General features: G+C 47.3%; 1 protein-coding gene across 1 annotated transcript in view; it reads right to left on the reverse strand.

Moving 5' to 3' along the window:
* The window catches only part of SLC49A3 (solute carrier family 49 member 3), a 179,431-nt gene that overhangs the window by 73,431 nt on the left and 89,219 nt on the right, over nucleotides 1-16,781 (reverse strand). The window contains exon 7 of the mRNA XM_029602747.1: nucleotides 5,358-5,474. Coding sequence (XP_029458607.1) covers nucleotides 5,358-5,474 — 117 coding nt within the window. The remainder of the gene's footprint in view (nucleotides 1-5,357; nucleotides 5,475-16,781) is intronic.

A 16,781-nucleotide genomic window follows, 5' to 3' on the forward strand; every position in this document is an offset into this window, starting at 1 on the left:
CCGCCGCAAAATGGCGGCGGCCATAGACAAAAACGATTCGACGGAGGAGGTCGTTCCGGACCCCCGCTGGGCTTTTGGCAAGTCTTGTGGGGGTCAGGAGGCCCCCCCAAGCTGGCCAAAAGTTTCCTGGGAGTCCAGCGGGGTTCCGGGAGCGATTTCTTGCCGCGAATCGATTTCGTACGGAAAATGGCGCCGGTAGGAGATAGACTGCAGGAGGTCGTTCAGCGGGGGTTCCGGACCGCCGCTGAACAACCTCCTGCACTCGATCTCCTGCCGGCGCCATTTTCCGTACGAAAACGATTTGCGGCAAGAAATCGCTCCCGGAACCCCGCTGGACTCCCAGGAAACTTTTGGCCAGCTTGGGGGGGCCTCCTGACCCCCACAAGACTTGCCAAAAGTCCAGCGGGGGTCCGGAACGACCTCCTCCGTCGAATTGTTTTTGTCTATGGCCGCCGCCATTTTGCGGCGGCCATTTTGAAAAATGGCGCCGGCTGAAGACAACACGATTCTATTGAGGGGGCCGTTCCGGACCGCCGCCGTTCTGGACCACCGCCGGATCCCCAGGTAATTTAAAGCATTGGGGGGGGGGGTTCGGGAGGGTGGGGGATTTAATTTAAAGGGTCGGGGGTGGGTTTTAGGGGGGTTTAGTGTGCCGGCTCACGATTTTAACGATTTTTCACAGTTTACACACCCAAACGGCAACAATACGATTCCCTCCCCCTCCCAGCCGAAATCGATCGTTAAGACGATCGAGGACACGATTCACATCTCTAATTTGCGCACAATTTTACACTGACATGCGCCTGTGTCCGCCAATGTTGTTTTGATTGCTTTAACATGTGGGGATTTTAGTAGATACGCGCACTGATGCAATTACTTATTTCCCTAGTTCATTCCCAGTTCGCCCCAGTAAAGAAGGGGACTTCCTAAACCCCCTAGCTAACTTGTCTCCCTTTTATCCTATTAGCCCCAACCCTTAAAACCCCACTGACCAGCCTAGTTTTTTTTGTTTCATAGTAGAAGTAAAGTTACGCGATAGGGACCCTGGTGTGCGCTGGTATGCATACATACGCTGGTTTCATTCATATTTCCTGGAATGACCATGCCCTGCCCAGACCATGCCCACTCCCTGCCCCTTTTATGAAAAAATGTTTACTCACATACCGGGAGATACACGCATACCTGGGTGCCTCTTATAATCCCCGTGGCATGCACTGAGCCGATACACATGCGTATCTGCTTCAACGGCAGGGGAGAAGAAAAACTGATACTTCATGCATATCCAGCATAGCGCTCTGCTTCAACGGCAGGGGAGAAGAAAAACTGATACTTCACGCATATCCAGCATAGCTCCCTGCTTCAACGGCAGGGGAGAAGAAAAACTGATACTTCACGCATATCCAGCATAGCTCTCTGCTTCAACGGCAGGGGAGAAGAAAAACTGATACTTCACGCATATCCAGCATAGCTCTCTGCTTCAACGGCAGGGGAGAAGAAAAAAGGATTCGCACTCACAAAGCGGGGAGTAGCTGGCTTGTTACGGCGGTTACTACCCCAAACCAAATAAGCCTGATACTTCACTTTCAATGCATTTCCAGCATAGCTCTCTGCTTTAACGGCAGGGGAGAAGAAAAACTGATACGTCACGCATATCCAGCATAGCTCTCTGCTTCAACGGCAGGGGAGAAGAAAAGCTGATACTTCACGCATATCCAGCATAGCTCTCTGCTTCAACGGCAGGGGAGAAGAAAAACAACCAATAAGGGCTGAATAACATAGTCTGGGTAAAACAAATAAGCATGGGTGTAGCTTGCTTATTGCGGCGGTTACTTCCCCTACTACCCCTAACTAATCAAGCTTGATATTTCACTTGGATGCAGCTCCATCACTGCTCTCTACATTAATGGTGGGGTTGGAAGGGAAATAGAACCAAAGAGCTAAGAGAAACAGATAAGTATGAGAAAAAATGTGTGAAGCTTGCTGGGCAGACAGGATGGGCCGTTTGGTCTTCTTCTGCCGTCATTTCTATGTTTCTATCTCCCGACTTTGGTGCGCGTAGGGTTTTTAAAATTCACCCATTTGTGCATTTCATTTAAAGTTCTACCCCTTTTATGCAAGTCACTGAAAAGCATTCTTTGACAGAGAAAGCAAGGAGATAGCATTCCATCCCAAACCTGCAGTCTAGCCAACAGCAATATCTGACAATCTCTCTCTCTCTCAAGTCCCTCTACAAAACAATTCCAGGTCCAGACCTTTAAAGGGAGTGGCACTGGATATGTGAAATGTTCTTCTTTTGAGCCTTCAAACCACTAAGGCTACATGGTCTTTTATTACCAACTTAAAATGTGGTTCTTCAGGCAACAAAAACATACTGCTCCTTAACAAGCTCCATTGAGCTAAACAAGCAGTGGACTCATAATGATACTGCAGTCTTAGATTGAGCTGAAATTCTAATGTGACAGCTCTAATGCTATGCTATCTCAATCTTTTTTGTACTACCTCAGTCCTATGTTGTGGGCCTACCCGTAAAAGGCATGGGCAGGCCCCCTACCTCTCTTTCAGCTCAGCAAGGCAGACCACCGCCGCCACCGTTCTCCGCGGCTCGGAGGCCGCAGCTGACTCCTGCTTCGCATGGCAGGACTGAGCCGCCTGTTGCTTCCTCCTTTGCGGCTGGAGCCACTGCCGGGGTCCTCAAGCGGCAGGGAGGCCGTCCCTGCTGGTGCCTGCCTGTTTTCCTCTTCTGAATGGCGGGGAGGCCGCTGTTCACCTGTACTCCCAAGCCGTAGGAACGCTGCCAATGCAGTCTGCTCTTCTGCTTCTTCCTGGCCTCACCATAGGTGCGGGCGTGCACCTTTCTTCAGTATTTAAAGGGCCCCGTGGGCCTTTGGAGTGATGTCATCAACGTGTTCCTGCTTCAGTCCTATAAAAGGGCCCTGCTGCCATTCTTTAGTGCCTTTGGATCGGGTTTGCACAGCGTCTGTAATCTTCCTTCCGATCAAGGTCTTCCGTGGTCTCCTGGTCTTGATGGATCTTCATTCCATGTTCTTCGTGTTCCTGAACCTCGTCTCCTTGATGTTCCTGACCTCATCCCTCATCGGAGCTCCCTCGTTGCCTGTCTTCTGTTCCTGATGTTCCGTGTCCAGATGTCCTGATGTCCCAAGTCCTGCATCCGTCCATGACTCTGCCAGAACCTGCTCCACTCCAGCGTGGTCCGCAATCAGCCATAAGCAGCTGTGTAGGGCGCGCCCCGGTGCAGGCCTCTACTGAATCTTCGCCATATTCCAGTCTCAAGTTCCATGTTTTCGCCTGGAGTCTTCTTCGCGTTCAGGGTGGAATGCGACCAGCCAAGGGCGGCTGTGTAGGGCGCACTGTGATGCAGTTCTCACCCAGCCTGACTCTTGAATCCTTGCCTGAAACTTCTGAGCAGCCTGAATCCTTGTCCGAGTCTCCTGAGTATCCTGAGTCCTTGTCTGAGTCTTCTGAGTTTCCTGAATCCTTGTCTGAGTATCCAAGTCTTCGTCCGAGTCTTCTGACTATCCAAGTCTTCGTCTAAGTCTCCTGAGTATCCAAGTCTTCATCTAAGTATCCAATTCTATGTCTGAATCCTCTGAGTATCCTGAGTCTTCTTCCAAGTCTTCATGTTCCTGCCCTCAGACTCCGTCTGGCCTCACGCACTCGTTTTTCCCTAGTGACGGGCCAGAAAGGCTATCGAGTGGCCGGAGGTCCAGTGGAGGTCTGAGCCTGCCTTGTTCCTGTTCCGGATAATCCTCGTCTTGTCTTCGCTCCAGCCTTGCTCCTGCTCCACCCGTGCTCATATCAGCTCATCTCCCGCGGTGTGTCATGGGGCTCCTCCCTGAGATGGGCCGCGGCCCAAGGGCTCACATCATACCTTACAGGCCAATACAATAAGAACACGTAAGAAACAATGTGGCAGTACCGGGCGTCCGCTCGTTTGCCGCGCGCATATTTTGGTTCACATACCGCTCGATTCAGTATTCAAATTAGACGCAAATCCAAGTGGCGTCCAAAGCGCATCAATGAAGCGGTAGGCGTTCGCAATCCATTTTACTGTATAGAGCGGTATGCAGCGCCTATATAGTATCCAGGGTGCGCTGGTACCTGTCATTTGAAATGTCATTCCATCAGGTAAGTGGATGGTTCTTTTCTACAGACCCCGCTGCCTTGAGCGCCCGGCCGGACGTCCAAGCCGCGACCTTGGACATCCGGCCGGGCGCTCAAGGCAGCAGTGCCTCCGATCATGGATGCCTGGATACAGATGGGAAGGTCCATGAACGGACGCCGCGACCTTGGACGTCCAAGGTCGCGGTTTCCGTTCATGGACCTTCCCGCCTGTAGGCCCCGCTGCCTTGAGCACCCGGCCGGACGTCCAAGTTTCCCATACATACATGGATATGCCACACTGTGGATTCTCTGGTGTACAGTTTGACTGGCAGCACATAAAAATTATTTAACAGTACATACATGGATCTGCAACTCTGTATTCTCAACTCAGCTATGCGTTCTTATTTCAGCGTCTACTACAGCCTTATTCTAGACGCAGGAGGAAGGCTCCATATAGGCGTCCGTAGAGACGTCCGTATAGGCATTCGTAGAGGCAGCCGTATAGGTGTCCGTAGAGACGTCCGTTGAGATGTCCGAAGAGGAGTCCATGTCTCCGCTGGACCCCGGAGCCTCAGGACTCCTAGCGGACGCCCATCTCTCCGGTGCCCATAGAGGCATCCATGTCCGGAGCCTCAGAGACGTACAGTTTAACCCTAGCCTGGCGCGGCTCCCATCTAACGCCAGGGACAGGGTAGGCAGTAAATATTCAGGTTAACGACGTGGTAAATAAGCTGGTTAACAGGGTGATAATTTGGGCGCACATTACTGTATTGGAGGGAATAGCTAATCCGATCATCAACATGTCATATACATGCGGCGAGTGGAAAGGGATACGCATCCTTTTCGGCAAGCGGTAAGGACGCCTAAAAGCCAATACTGAATCGCGGGTATGCCTTACGCATCCAAAACGTGCGTCCAAAGCGGGTTAAAAACCGGGTAACCATGGCCGCGCTTTACTGTATCGGCCCGTTAGATGGGACTGCGCCTCCGAGCTCCTAACATGGCCTGAGGACGTGCTCCGCAACATCCTATGGCTTAACTATCATGTTATTATATTATCTAATTGTACTCTAACCCTATTTTAGTCTGCTTAGAAGTGATGGAACAGCCATGAAAGGTGGAGTACAAATCTAAAAGAATTAAATTATTGTCCCTCAGTGTTTCAGTTACAATCTCTATATACAAAATGCATATATTTTGATATTAAGTACATTTAAAAAATGAAAAGACCTTACATTTGAATATCCTGCTACACATAAGATCTGTTCCAGAAGTGCTGAAAAACTTGTAAAAATACCGATACCTGCTCCGAAACAAACCATCAGGATAATGTATGCTTTGTTCTTCATAAGCTGCAAATATATAAATGGTAAGAAATATAATAAGAAAGAGGCTATTAACTGAAGGAAAATGGTAACATGATTCAGTTTTACAAAAGTAGCTATCAAATAATGAAATACACTATATAATAATTCAAAATATATAATGACAGTATTAGAAAAATCCTGGAAGTTATGTTGTGATGGCACCTAGAAATCAGGTCATGGTGCCTGGGATCTGCCATATTCCCATTGGCCAAGAAGAGAACAAAGCAATATACCTTCTTCCTACTGGCTACTGTTGGCCAGTATTGTCATTATTCAAAGTGTCATAGTTTTGAACAATATCTCAAGGAGTCATTAGCTGGATGGTGAAATCTAACAGAAGTTGAAGAGCAATGGACAAAACTAAAGAGTAACAAACACTTTTGTTAGGAAAGTAAATAAAGGTAAAATGAAAATAAGTCACTATGATTTTCTAAACAAGTAGCTGAAAACACATGCGAAAAGTATGGTAATGCATGGCGTGAATGCAAATTTTTGGGGGGTGGGATCAGGGAGGAGTTTGGGTGGGGCAATATCACACTGTGCAATAGCATAACGCATGCTATCGCATGGTTTTAACGCCGGAAATAATTACACCTTTTTTCCTGGCATTAAGCTGTGCAATATGCCCAAAATGGCCATAACGCAATTCATGATAAATTTTTGGAATTGCATTTTGGACATTTCTGGGCTTGGGCTTGGGGAGGGAGAGGGGAGGGGAGGGTGAGAGGAGTGGAGTGGAGTGGAGTAGAGACAGAGAGAGCCTCTGGGGGGGCGGGGCCTCACTGTGTGCACCTATTTATATCTCTATAGGAGGGCCATCTAATAAGTCAAGGTGAGGTATTGGTGGTGGTTTAGGGGCCAGTTTCGCATGTAGAGTGAGACGTACAAACAGCACATTGGTGAAGATTTTACGTCATTTGAGGAAAGTCTCACAAAGATGAAATTTTGTACTATGTTATCTCACCCTAGCTTGATGGTTCCCTGTTATAAAGTCCATCAAGCTAGGGTTAGATGTGAAAAATAGGGATTATCACAAGTTTACTGCACCATGCGATAATACCTATGTGAAGTGTTAAGTTACCGCGAGGTGCGGTAACTTAAAAATTTCCATAAACACATCCCTTTTTGTTATCACAGGCATTATCAATGTATTATTAACTTTTTTTTTATCAATCTAGGGGTTAGTTAGATATGCTAGTAATAGGAGGAAGTGCAAAAGTGGCATTGTAAGTCTCAGAAGTGGAGGAGAGGAATATACAGAGACTGATGAGGAAAAAGCAGAATTGCTTAACAAATATTTCTGGAAACAGGACTGTAGAAAATGGACTGGAAGTGAGATAAACCTCAAAAGATTTTCAAAACTGTGTTCGTGAGGAGCTAGCTAATCTAAAAGTAGATAAAGCGATGGAGCCGGACAGGTTACATCCAAAGTATATTAAGGAAACTTAGAAATGCAGTTCTGCTGGTCAACCTTTTCAATGTTGAGATTACTTACCTGATAATCTCCTTTTCCTTAGTGTAGACAGATGGACTCAGAACAAATGGGTATAGTATGCTCGTGCTAGCAGTTGGAGACGGATCTGATGTCAGCACGGGTACATATACCCCCACAGGAAGCGTAGCAACTCAGTAATCTTCCTTGCAAAAGCTGTTATGGATGTGTGTACTGACGCTCAGTGAAATAGTGAAACAGGATTCCCCTGACCGATTGATAGGAGCTGGAGACCGCCAGCATTCCCAACCGGAAGGCGTCGACACCTGGCAAAGGGGATGCTCTTATGGAAACAGACGACATGGCTTACCTTGAATCGGTGAAACCCATGTACACAGGCAGCTGGGCGGGATGCTGAGTCCATCTGTCTACACTAAGGAAAAGGAGATTATCAGGTAAGTAATCTCAACATTTCCTGGCGTGTAGCCAGATGGACTCAGAACAAATGGGATATACAAAAGCTTTACTCCCAGCCTGGGCGGGAGGCTGCCTGAGGACCATGTAGGACTGCCCTCGCAAATGCTGTGTCCTCCCTGGCCTGGACATCCAGACGGTAGAACCTGGAGAAGGTATGGAGGGAGGACCACGTCGCCGCTTTACATATTTCTGCAGGCGACAGCATCCTTGTGCTTGTGCTCTGGTAGAATGAGCCTTGACTTGTAGAGGCGGAGACTTCCCGGCCTCTACGTAAGCTGCTCTGATAACTTCTTTAATCCAGCGGGCGATGGTGGGCCGAGAGGCCGCTTCCCCTTGTCTTTTCCCGCTGTGCAGGACGAACAGATGGTCCGTCTTTCGTACTTCTTGTGTCATGTCCAGATATCTGGGCAGCAATCTGCCAATGTCAAGATGGCGTAGCAAACGCCCGTCTTCAGATTTCTTCAGACCTGCCGTGGTTGGCAAAGATATGGTCTGGTTGAGGTGAAATTGTGAGACTACCTTAGGCAAGAAGGATGGAACTGTGCGAAGATGGATAGCCTCAGGAGTGATCCTGAGAAAGGGATCACGGCAAGACAGTGCTTGTAGTTCCGAAATGCGGTGTGCTGAACATACAGCCAGCAAGAACACCATCTTCAAAGTGAGAGAACGGAGAGACAGGCCCCGAAGGGGTCGGAAGGTGGATCCCGCGAGGAAATCCAAAACAATATTGAGGTTCCACAAAGGCACTGGCCACTTTAGTGGTGGACGAATGTGCTTGACTCCTTTCAGGAAGCGAGAAACATCTGGATGCGTGGAAATGGTCTTGCCATCCCTCCTGGGACCATAGCAAGACAGCGCAGCCACCTGAACCTTGATGGAGCTGAGGGAGAGACCCTTCTGAAGTCCATCCTGCAGGAAATCCAAAACAATAGGGATAGTAGTCGCATGTGGGTTGGTGCCATGAGTGTCGCACCATGCTTCAAATACTCTCCAGATCCTGACATAGGTAAGGGATGTGGAAAACTTGCGAGCTCGGAGGAGTGTATCTATCACGGGCTCCGAGTAACCTCTTTTCTTCAGTCTAGCCCTCTCAATGGCCAGACCATAAGAAAGAATTGAGCTGGATCCTCGTGGAGGATGGGACCTTGACGTAGAAGGTCCCGGAAAGGAGGCAGGGGAAGAGGCTCCCCTGCCAGCAGTCTTCTCATGTCCGCGTACCAGGGTCTTCTTGGCCAGTCTGGTGCCACTAGAAGAACTAGGCCCCGGTGTTTCTGAATCTTGTGGATGATGGCGCCCAGCAGAGGCCACGGAGGAAAGGCGTATAGCAGAGTCCCTGGCGGCCATGGCTGAACCAGGGCATCGATTCCGTGTGAGAACGGATCGCGCTTGCGGCTGAAGTATCTGGGTACTTGAGCATTGGACTTGTCCGCCAGTAAGTCCATGTCCGGAATCCCCCAGTGATCCACAATCATCTGGAAGGCTGTGGGTGACAGCTGCCACTCCCCCGGATTTAGGCTTTCTTTGCTGAGGAAGTCTGCCGTGGTGTTGTCCTTCCCGGCAATGTGGACGGCAGAGATGTCCTGAACATTTGCCTCTGCCCAAGCCATCAGTGGGGCGATCTCCAGAGATACTTGTCGGCTTCTGGTTCCACCCTGACGGTTGATGTATGCCACCGTGGTGGCATTGTCGGACATCACTCTGACTGCTCTGTTCTTCAGTCTGTGAGCAAATCGAAGGCATGCCAATCGGACTGCCCAAGCCTCTAGACGGTTGATGTTCCACGCTGACTCTTCTCTGTTCCACCGCCCTTGTGCGGTGAGTCCTTCGCAGTGTGCTCCCCAGCTGCTCAGGCTGGCATCTGTGGTGAGCAGAGTCCACGTGGGGGAGGACATCTTCGACCCCTTGCTCGTGTGGTTGGACTGCAACCACCACCGTAACTGGGTCCGTACTCTGGCAGGCAGAGGTAGGTGCGTGGAATAGTTCTGGAAACGGGGGCTCCAGCGAGAGAGCAGGGAGCGTTGCAGAGGTCTCATATGGGCCTTTGCCCAAGGTACCACTTCCAGGGTGTGGAGTCACGCACCGCGAGCGTGCAGGCTCTCCAAACTGCTTTGGAGATGGAAATTACTGAGTTGCTACGCTTCCTGTGGGGGTATATGTACCCGTGCTGACGTCAGATCCGTCTCCAACTGCTAGCACGAGCATACTATACCCATTTGTTCTGAGTCCATCTGGCTACACGCCAGGAAATGCTTTTTTTCTTTTTCTTTTTCTTTAGAGTAGCGAGTAGTTCCAAAGGTCAGGAGACAGGCCCACTTCACAAAAGTGGAAGTAAGGAGGAGGCTGGGAACTACAGGCCAGTTATTCTGACCTCTGTGGTGAGTAAATTAATGGAATCACTACTAAAACAGAGGATAGTGCAGTTTCTGAAATCCAAAGGATTACAAGATCCGAGGTAGCATGTTTTTACCATAGGTATATCTGGTCAGAAAAATCTGATCAATTTCTTTGATTGGTGACTAGAAAGTTGGACTGGGGAGAGCTTTAAATGTAGTGTATTTAGATTTCAGTGATTCCACATAGCCAACTTATAAACTGAGCACCGTTGGTATGGGCCCTAAAGTGGTTGATTAGTCAGAAACTGGTTGAGTGGGAGGCAACAAAGGATGTGTTAAATGGAGCTGACTCTTAGGATAGGGGCACTAGTGGTGTGCCATAGGGCTTGGTTCTTGGACAGATTCTTTTCAATATTTTCATAACTGATATTCTAGAAGGGCTATGGGGAAAGGTTTGTCTTTTTGTGTATGATACCAAAATCTGCAACTCGGTAGACACCCAGGAAAGTATTGAAAACATGCAGAATGGTCTACAGCAGGGGTGGCCAACTCTGGTCCTCGAGAGCCACAGGCCAGGTTTTCAGGATATCCCCAATGAATATGCATGAGATAGATTTGCATATAATGATGGCAGTGCATGCAAATCTATCTCATGCATATTCATTTTGTATATTCTGAAAAACTGGCCTGTTTGTGACTCTTGAGGACTGGAGTTGACCAACCCTAGTCTGTACCACTCCATGGCAAAACCCCAAGGGAGTGGTACAGTCTAAGGGCTGAAATTCTAAGCATAAAACAAACAAGATCTAGGGGTGATAGTAAATGATGATGTCAAGGTGGACAAACAGGTGAATAAGGTGACAGCAAAAGCCAGAAAGATACTTGGGTGTATAGGGAGAAGAATGGTCAGCAGAAAAAAAAGAAGTGATATTGTGTCTTTATAGGTCCCTAGTGATTTAACTGAAATTTTCGGGTAGATTTTCAAAGGGGTACGCGCATAGGATTCGCGCGTACCCCCCGAAAACCTACCCCAAACCCCCCCTGCACGCGCCGAGTCTATTTTGCATAGGCTCGGCGGCGCGCGCAAGCCCCGGGACGCGCATAAGTCCCGAGGCTTGCATGGAGGGGCGTGTCGGGGGCGTGCCTGGAGTGACGCGGCATATTGGGGGCGTGTCGCGCGTGACGCGACGTTTAGGGGGTGACACCGCGGGAGTGGTTTCGGCCCGGGGCGTTTCAGGGGCGTGGCCACGGCCTCCGGACCAGCCCCCGGGACCGGAACACGGAGCGGGGCAGCCGGCCGGCGCGCGCAAAGTTACGCCTGCTTCCAGCAGGCGTAACTTTGGCTTGGCGCACGCAGGCTGCCGATTTTGGGCAGCCTTGCGTGCGCCGACCACGGATTTTAATGGATACGCGCAGCTACGCGCGTATCTATTAAAATCGCGCGAACAAAAGTACGCGCTCGCGCTAATTTATAAAATCCGGCCCATAGTGTATAATTCTGAAGACCACCACAGGATGCAACTGGTCCAGAGAGAGGCAATTAAAATGAACAATGGGCTTCATCGTAAAGTATATAGGGACAGACATAAAGATCTAAACATGTGTACCCTAGAGAAAGGCTGGATAGGGGATATATGATGTAGACATTTAAATACCTCTAAGGTCCCAATGCACAGGTAGTGGGTATCTTTCAATAGAAAAGAGATTCTGGAATAATGGTTCATGTGATGAGGGTGAAAGATGGTAGATGTGTGAATCCACAGACAAGATGGGCCATATGGTCTTTATATACTATCGTTTCTATCTTTCTAGGTTGGCAGCATCTAAGGACCATATTTTTACAAATCATAAAACTTAGTGGCACAGTGGCCAACAAAAAGGAGGGATGTTGCTTTGCTCTCCTTCTGCTGACTGGAGCGGGGGGCAAAATGCATCAGAATGTAAAGAGTTGGTGAGATCAGGGGAGGTGAGCGCAATGGGGGTGGGAGTTCATTGTGATGACATGAAGTGAGAGAAGGGGCAGAGGATACATGAGTGCATTTGGAAAATCAGCGGAGTTTGAGCATGTGTAGATGGTGTGCATCAGAGGGAGTGAATGAGAGTGTTGGAAGGGGTGGGGGGAGGGGAAAAGGGAGGATACATTCTGGTACCCACATTTTGGAGGTGGCTCCTAGACCTGCACCAGATTTGTCCAGGCCTGTACAATGCTATAGATAAGCTTAGAGATCAATTCACTCATTTTGCCACTGGGAGTCATGTAAATAGCTTGTCAGGCCTACTGGCAAATAAATATTTCTGGCAAAAAATTTGCATAACACTCCTTAGTGTGAAACATTCCATGGGCACCTTAAACCAAATTACTAACACACAATATCCATATCAAGCACTCACTGTAGCCCCTATAGCATCAAAATACAAGTATATGCAAGAAGTTGAGTTTCGCAGTTCTGCAGGAAAAAAGGAAATGCTTGTATTATATGACCTGTTCAAATGAGGTTGTTATTGCTGTATAAAGTGTGGAATTTATTTTTTTTTATTTAATACATTTATTACTCATCAATTCACACCGCATCTCAAAAAGGATATAGCTGCACTGGAAAAAATGCAGAGAAGGATAACCAAAATGATAAGGGGCATGGAGTGGCTGCCCTATGAGGAAAGGCTAAAGAAGTTAGGGCTGTTCAGTTTGGAGAAGAGAAGACTGAGAGGGGATATGATAGAAGTCTACAAAATCATGAAAGGACTTGAACAAATTAATGTAAATCGATTATTTACTCTCTCAGATAATAAAAGAACCTGGGGGCAACTCCATGAAGTTATCAAGTAGCACATTTAAAACAAATTGAAGAAAATTCTTTTTCACTCGGTGCATAGTTAAGCTCTGGAATTCACTGCCAGAGGATGTGGTTACAGCAGTTAGTGTAACTGGGTTTAAAAAAGGTTTGTGTAAATTTCTAGAGGATAAATCCATAAACTGCTATGATGGTAATTAAAAAGCAATAGTAGTTTGTGATTTTATCTAATGCCTGGGTACTTGCCAGGTACTTGTGACTTGGATTGGCCACAGCTGGAAATAGGATACTGGGCTTGATGGACCCTTGGTCTGACCCAGTGTGGCATATCTTATATTCTTATGTTCTTATGTTAAGAAGTCTAGGGGGGATATACAGGAATGCATACATAAAAGGCTCTATTGTGATTCAGCTACTGACATATAATAAATACCAAAAAGGATACACCATATAAATAAATAGTATCATAGCCAGTGAGGTCAAACTGAGGCATGAAAATTGTTGAAAACCTTTTGTCTGAACTGCTGCTGATTCTAGCTGCTGCCAAGACCTGCAGCCCCATCCCACCTGCTGGAAGATATCAATACCACCCTCCGATTTCATCTGTGCATGGGGCTGCTTATGAATGGCGAGGATGCTGTAGGTGCCATGCACCTTTATGTGCCCCTTCGTGCACTGCCAGTGCCCCTGTTTAAGTAGGCTCACAACTGTGTGGCTTTATTTTCTGACTAGGATTTCTTTTTAAATTTTGTCAGTTTAGCTTATTAATTTTTCACTAAGTTTTTCTCTTCACCTATGGATTGCACTGTATCAGCCATTCCTGTGACATGACTGATGTGAAAGGATACATCACAAGAGATATGCTGAGGCCAATATTCAGTAGGCTGTTTAGTGGATAAGTTATCCACCTAAAGTTAGCTGGTTATCCAGGCAAGTAGCTAGTTATCTGGCTACATGTAGCTGGATAACTGTAATCCTAACCAGCTATTAGCTGAATATGGCCAGTTAGACCTAAAGTTATCCGGCCCCATGTGGCCAGATAACTAGCTACTTGCCTGGTATCTTCAGAGATACTAGGTAAGTAGCACACCTTAAAAGAAAACCGAAAAAACAAATAAACAAAAAAAAAGGCCCCCCCCCCCTCCTATCTTTACCCTCCTCTTCCCACTGACCCAAAAATGTGACACAATCTACAAAAGACAATATAAAGTTTACCCCTTCTGCACCTCCCAAACAGCCATAAACCCTCCTTCCCAAGCAGACATCTCCCACCCACCTGTTACCTTCAACATATGACCCCTCATCCTGCCGGGATCACTCTGCTATGCAATCCTGGCCACTTCCAGTATTACTTAGGTAATTACACTGGATGCATACTGTGTAGTGTAGAAGTGCACTTCCAGCATTATTACCTAGGTAACGCTGGAAGCGGCCGGTATTGTATAGCAGGAAGAGGGGGCAGGTGTTTAAAGTAGCAGGTGGGTGGGAGGGTGTCTGCCTGAGAGGAAGGGTGCGACTGTTTGGGGAGAGGCAGAAGGGGTAAAATACAGATTTTTTTTAGTGGAGAAGGAGGACGGAGGAGGGGATGCTGGAGGCCTAGAGGGCATTCCATGAAGTTAGCAAGTAGCACATTTAAGATTATTCGAAGAAAATTCTTTTTCACTCAACGCACAATAAAGCTCTGGAATTTGTTGCCAGAGGATGTGGTTAGTGCAGTTAGTGTAGCTGGGTTCAAAAAAGGTTTGGATAAGTTCTTGGAGGAGAAGTCCATTACCTGCTATTAATCAATTTTACTTAGGGAATAGCCACTGCTATTAATTGCATCAGTAGCATGGGATCTTCTTAGTGTTTGGGTAATTGCCAGGTTCTTGTGGCCTGGTTTTGGCCTCTGTTGGAAACAGGATGCTGGGCTTGATGGACCCTTGGTCTGACCCAGCATGGCAATTTCTTATGTTCTTATGAGCCGGCGTCACTTGTCTTTTTTAACTTTATATTGTCTTTTGTAGATCATGGAACTTTTTCTGGTCAGTGAGGGGACCGTAATGACAGGTAGGGGGATGGGCATCAGGCTGAGAGGCCTGCAATTTGGTGCTTTTGTTTTTTTAAGGTGTGCTACTTATCCGGACATTTCTGAAGATATCTGGGCAAGTATCTAGTTATCTGGCTATATGAGGCTAGATAACTTTAGACCTCCTTATGAGCAGGTCTAAATTTATCTGGCTAACTTAGCTGGATATGCCCATATTCAGCTAAACCAAGTAACACAACCTCTCCCTAATTTATAGTCAGATAACAACTTTTCCAGCTATAATTAAGCTGGATAAATGGCTGAAACTGCCATATTTTCAGTTACACTGGGCAACAATGAAAGTGTTACTGACCTAAAAAGGTCCTACTCTGTAGTATCTTGATGTGCTGAACACGAATATGATCATGAAAAGTTTTTATTGGCTCTTGTTTTGAAGATATTTAATATAGTTCACTTTCTATGTTTAGTCATGTAAATTTATCCAGTAGGACTGTAAATAAGCCTAGAATGATGTAATATTGCATCATATTGCATAATACCATCATGCACACATCATCCAGAGTTTATTACATCATTTTCTGATGCAATGCAGTTCTACTGCCATGCTGCTGCTGAGTAAGCTGACGTCAGCAGTGTACTATATGAAGCCCAGTCAGAAAGGGTGAGCATTTGAAATATTCATGCTGGCTGACTACTGCTGGACACTCTGCAGAGATGCTCCCGAACAGGTGTACAAGAGACAAGCAAAGAAATCTAAGACGTAGTCTATGACTTCATTTTTCAAACGGTATTAACCGTAGGTCTCCTACTATTGGCATACAATTCAAGATGTAATTATATTGTTGCATATTACAAATAAACTAGAGCCAATTTTGCATTTTCACAGTCACATTCATGTTTAGCACATGGAAATTTATAAGAATTGACTAATTTCATTTCAGTAACATGACTTTTGTGAAAATTTGTTGCCCAGTGTTATCTGTCTAAATGGCTTTTGAATATCTACTCCTTTAAGTCCAGACGGTCTAGGTCTGATATTACAGTTATTCCGTTTATGTCCCCTAATCTGGTTGTTTACCTAATGCTCGGTCCATGAGAAGTAAGATAGTGGTGTACTACAATTTATTAAGGGACACACAACCCAATATTTTTTGCATAACTGAGACTTGGCTTTTGGATACTGATCAGTTGTTACTTTTGCAATTATACCTGTCCAATTGTTCTGTTTTTTCTGATCCTCGTCTATTTAAGCGGGGCAGAGAATTGTTAATACTGATGAATCTGAGGTGTTATTGTTGTTGTGCAGGAGGTGGACCCTTGGGCTGAGGTGGGGTTGACGCTACCTGTGGGCAAGCCCTACGGGTCCCCACTGTCGGTAGGCGGAGCTGGCTGACTGACGGAGGCCGGCTGGAGCTTCGCCAATACCAGCCCTCGTTCCACGCATGTTGAGCCCTTGGGTACTGGGGCCAGCTGGATTTAGGTGGGCCTCCATCCGAGGTCTTCTCAGGGATGACGAGGAGGTCAGCCAGGAGCCAGAAGTGGTAGTTGAATTAGGTGGTCCGATCTGGACGAGGCGGAGTCCCGGAGACCCGAGCGCCAATGTGAACAGGAGGCAGACAGAGGGTGCCCAAGTAAGAACAGGCCGAAGCCTGAAAGGCCAAGTCCAGAATGAAGACAAGTGGAGCGTCGTAGAACAGGCTGAAGTCAGGGCAGACGGCAGGCAAGGAAGAATGGCAAGGCAAGTGTGGGTCAATACCAGAAGTCAGCAGGAGAATAGTCAGACAAGGCAAAGGCCAAACAAGGAGACGGGCGGAATTGAAGTCAGGCGAAGCAGAGGTCAATACCAGGAGACAAGCAGTAGTGTAGTCAGATGAAGCAGTGATCAGTACCAGGAGACAACTGTAACGTAGTCAGATGAAGCAGTGATCAGTACCAGGAGACGAGCGGTAGCGTAGTCAGGTGAAGCAGTGGTCAGTACCAGGAGATGAGTAGCAGTGTAGTTAGACGAAGCAGTGGTCAGTACCATGAGACGAGCAGCAGCGTAGTCAGACCCAGTGGTCAGTACCAGGAGATGAGCAGTACATAAGAACATAAGAACATAAGAAAATGCCATACTGGGTCAGACCAAGGGTCCATCAAGCCCAGCATCCTGTTTCCAACAGTGGCCAATCCAGGCCATAAGAACCTGGCAAGTACCCAAAAACTAAGTCTATTCCATGTAACCATTGC

Source organism: Rhinatrema bivittatum, chromosome 1 (assembly GCF_901001135.1).
Source record: "Rhinatrema bivittatum chromosome 1, aRhiBiv1.1, whole genome shotgun sequence".
Lineage (NCBI taxonomy): Eukaryota > Metazoa > Chordata > Amphibia > Gymnophiona > Rhinatrematidae > Rhinatrema > Rhinatrema bivittatum.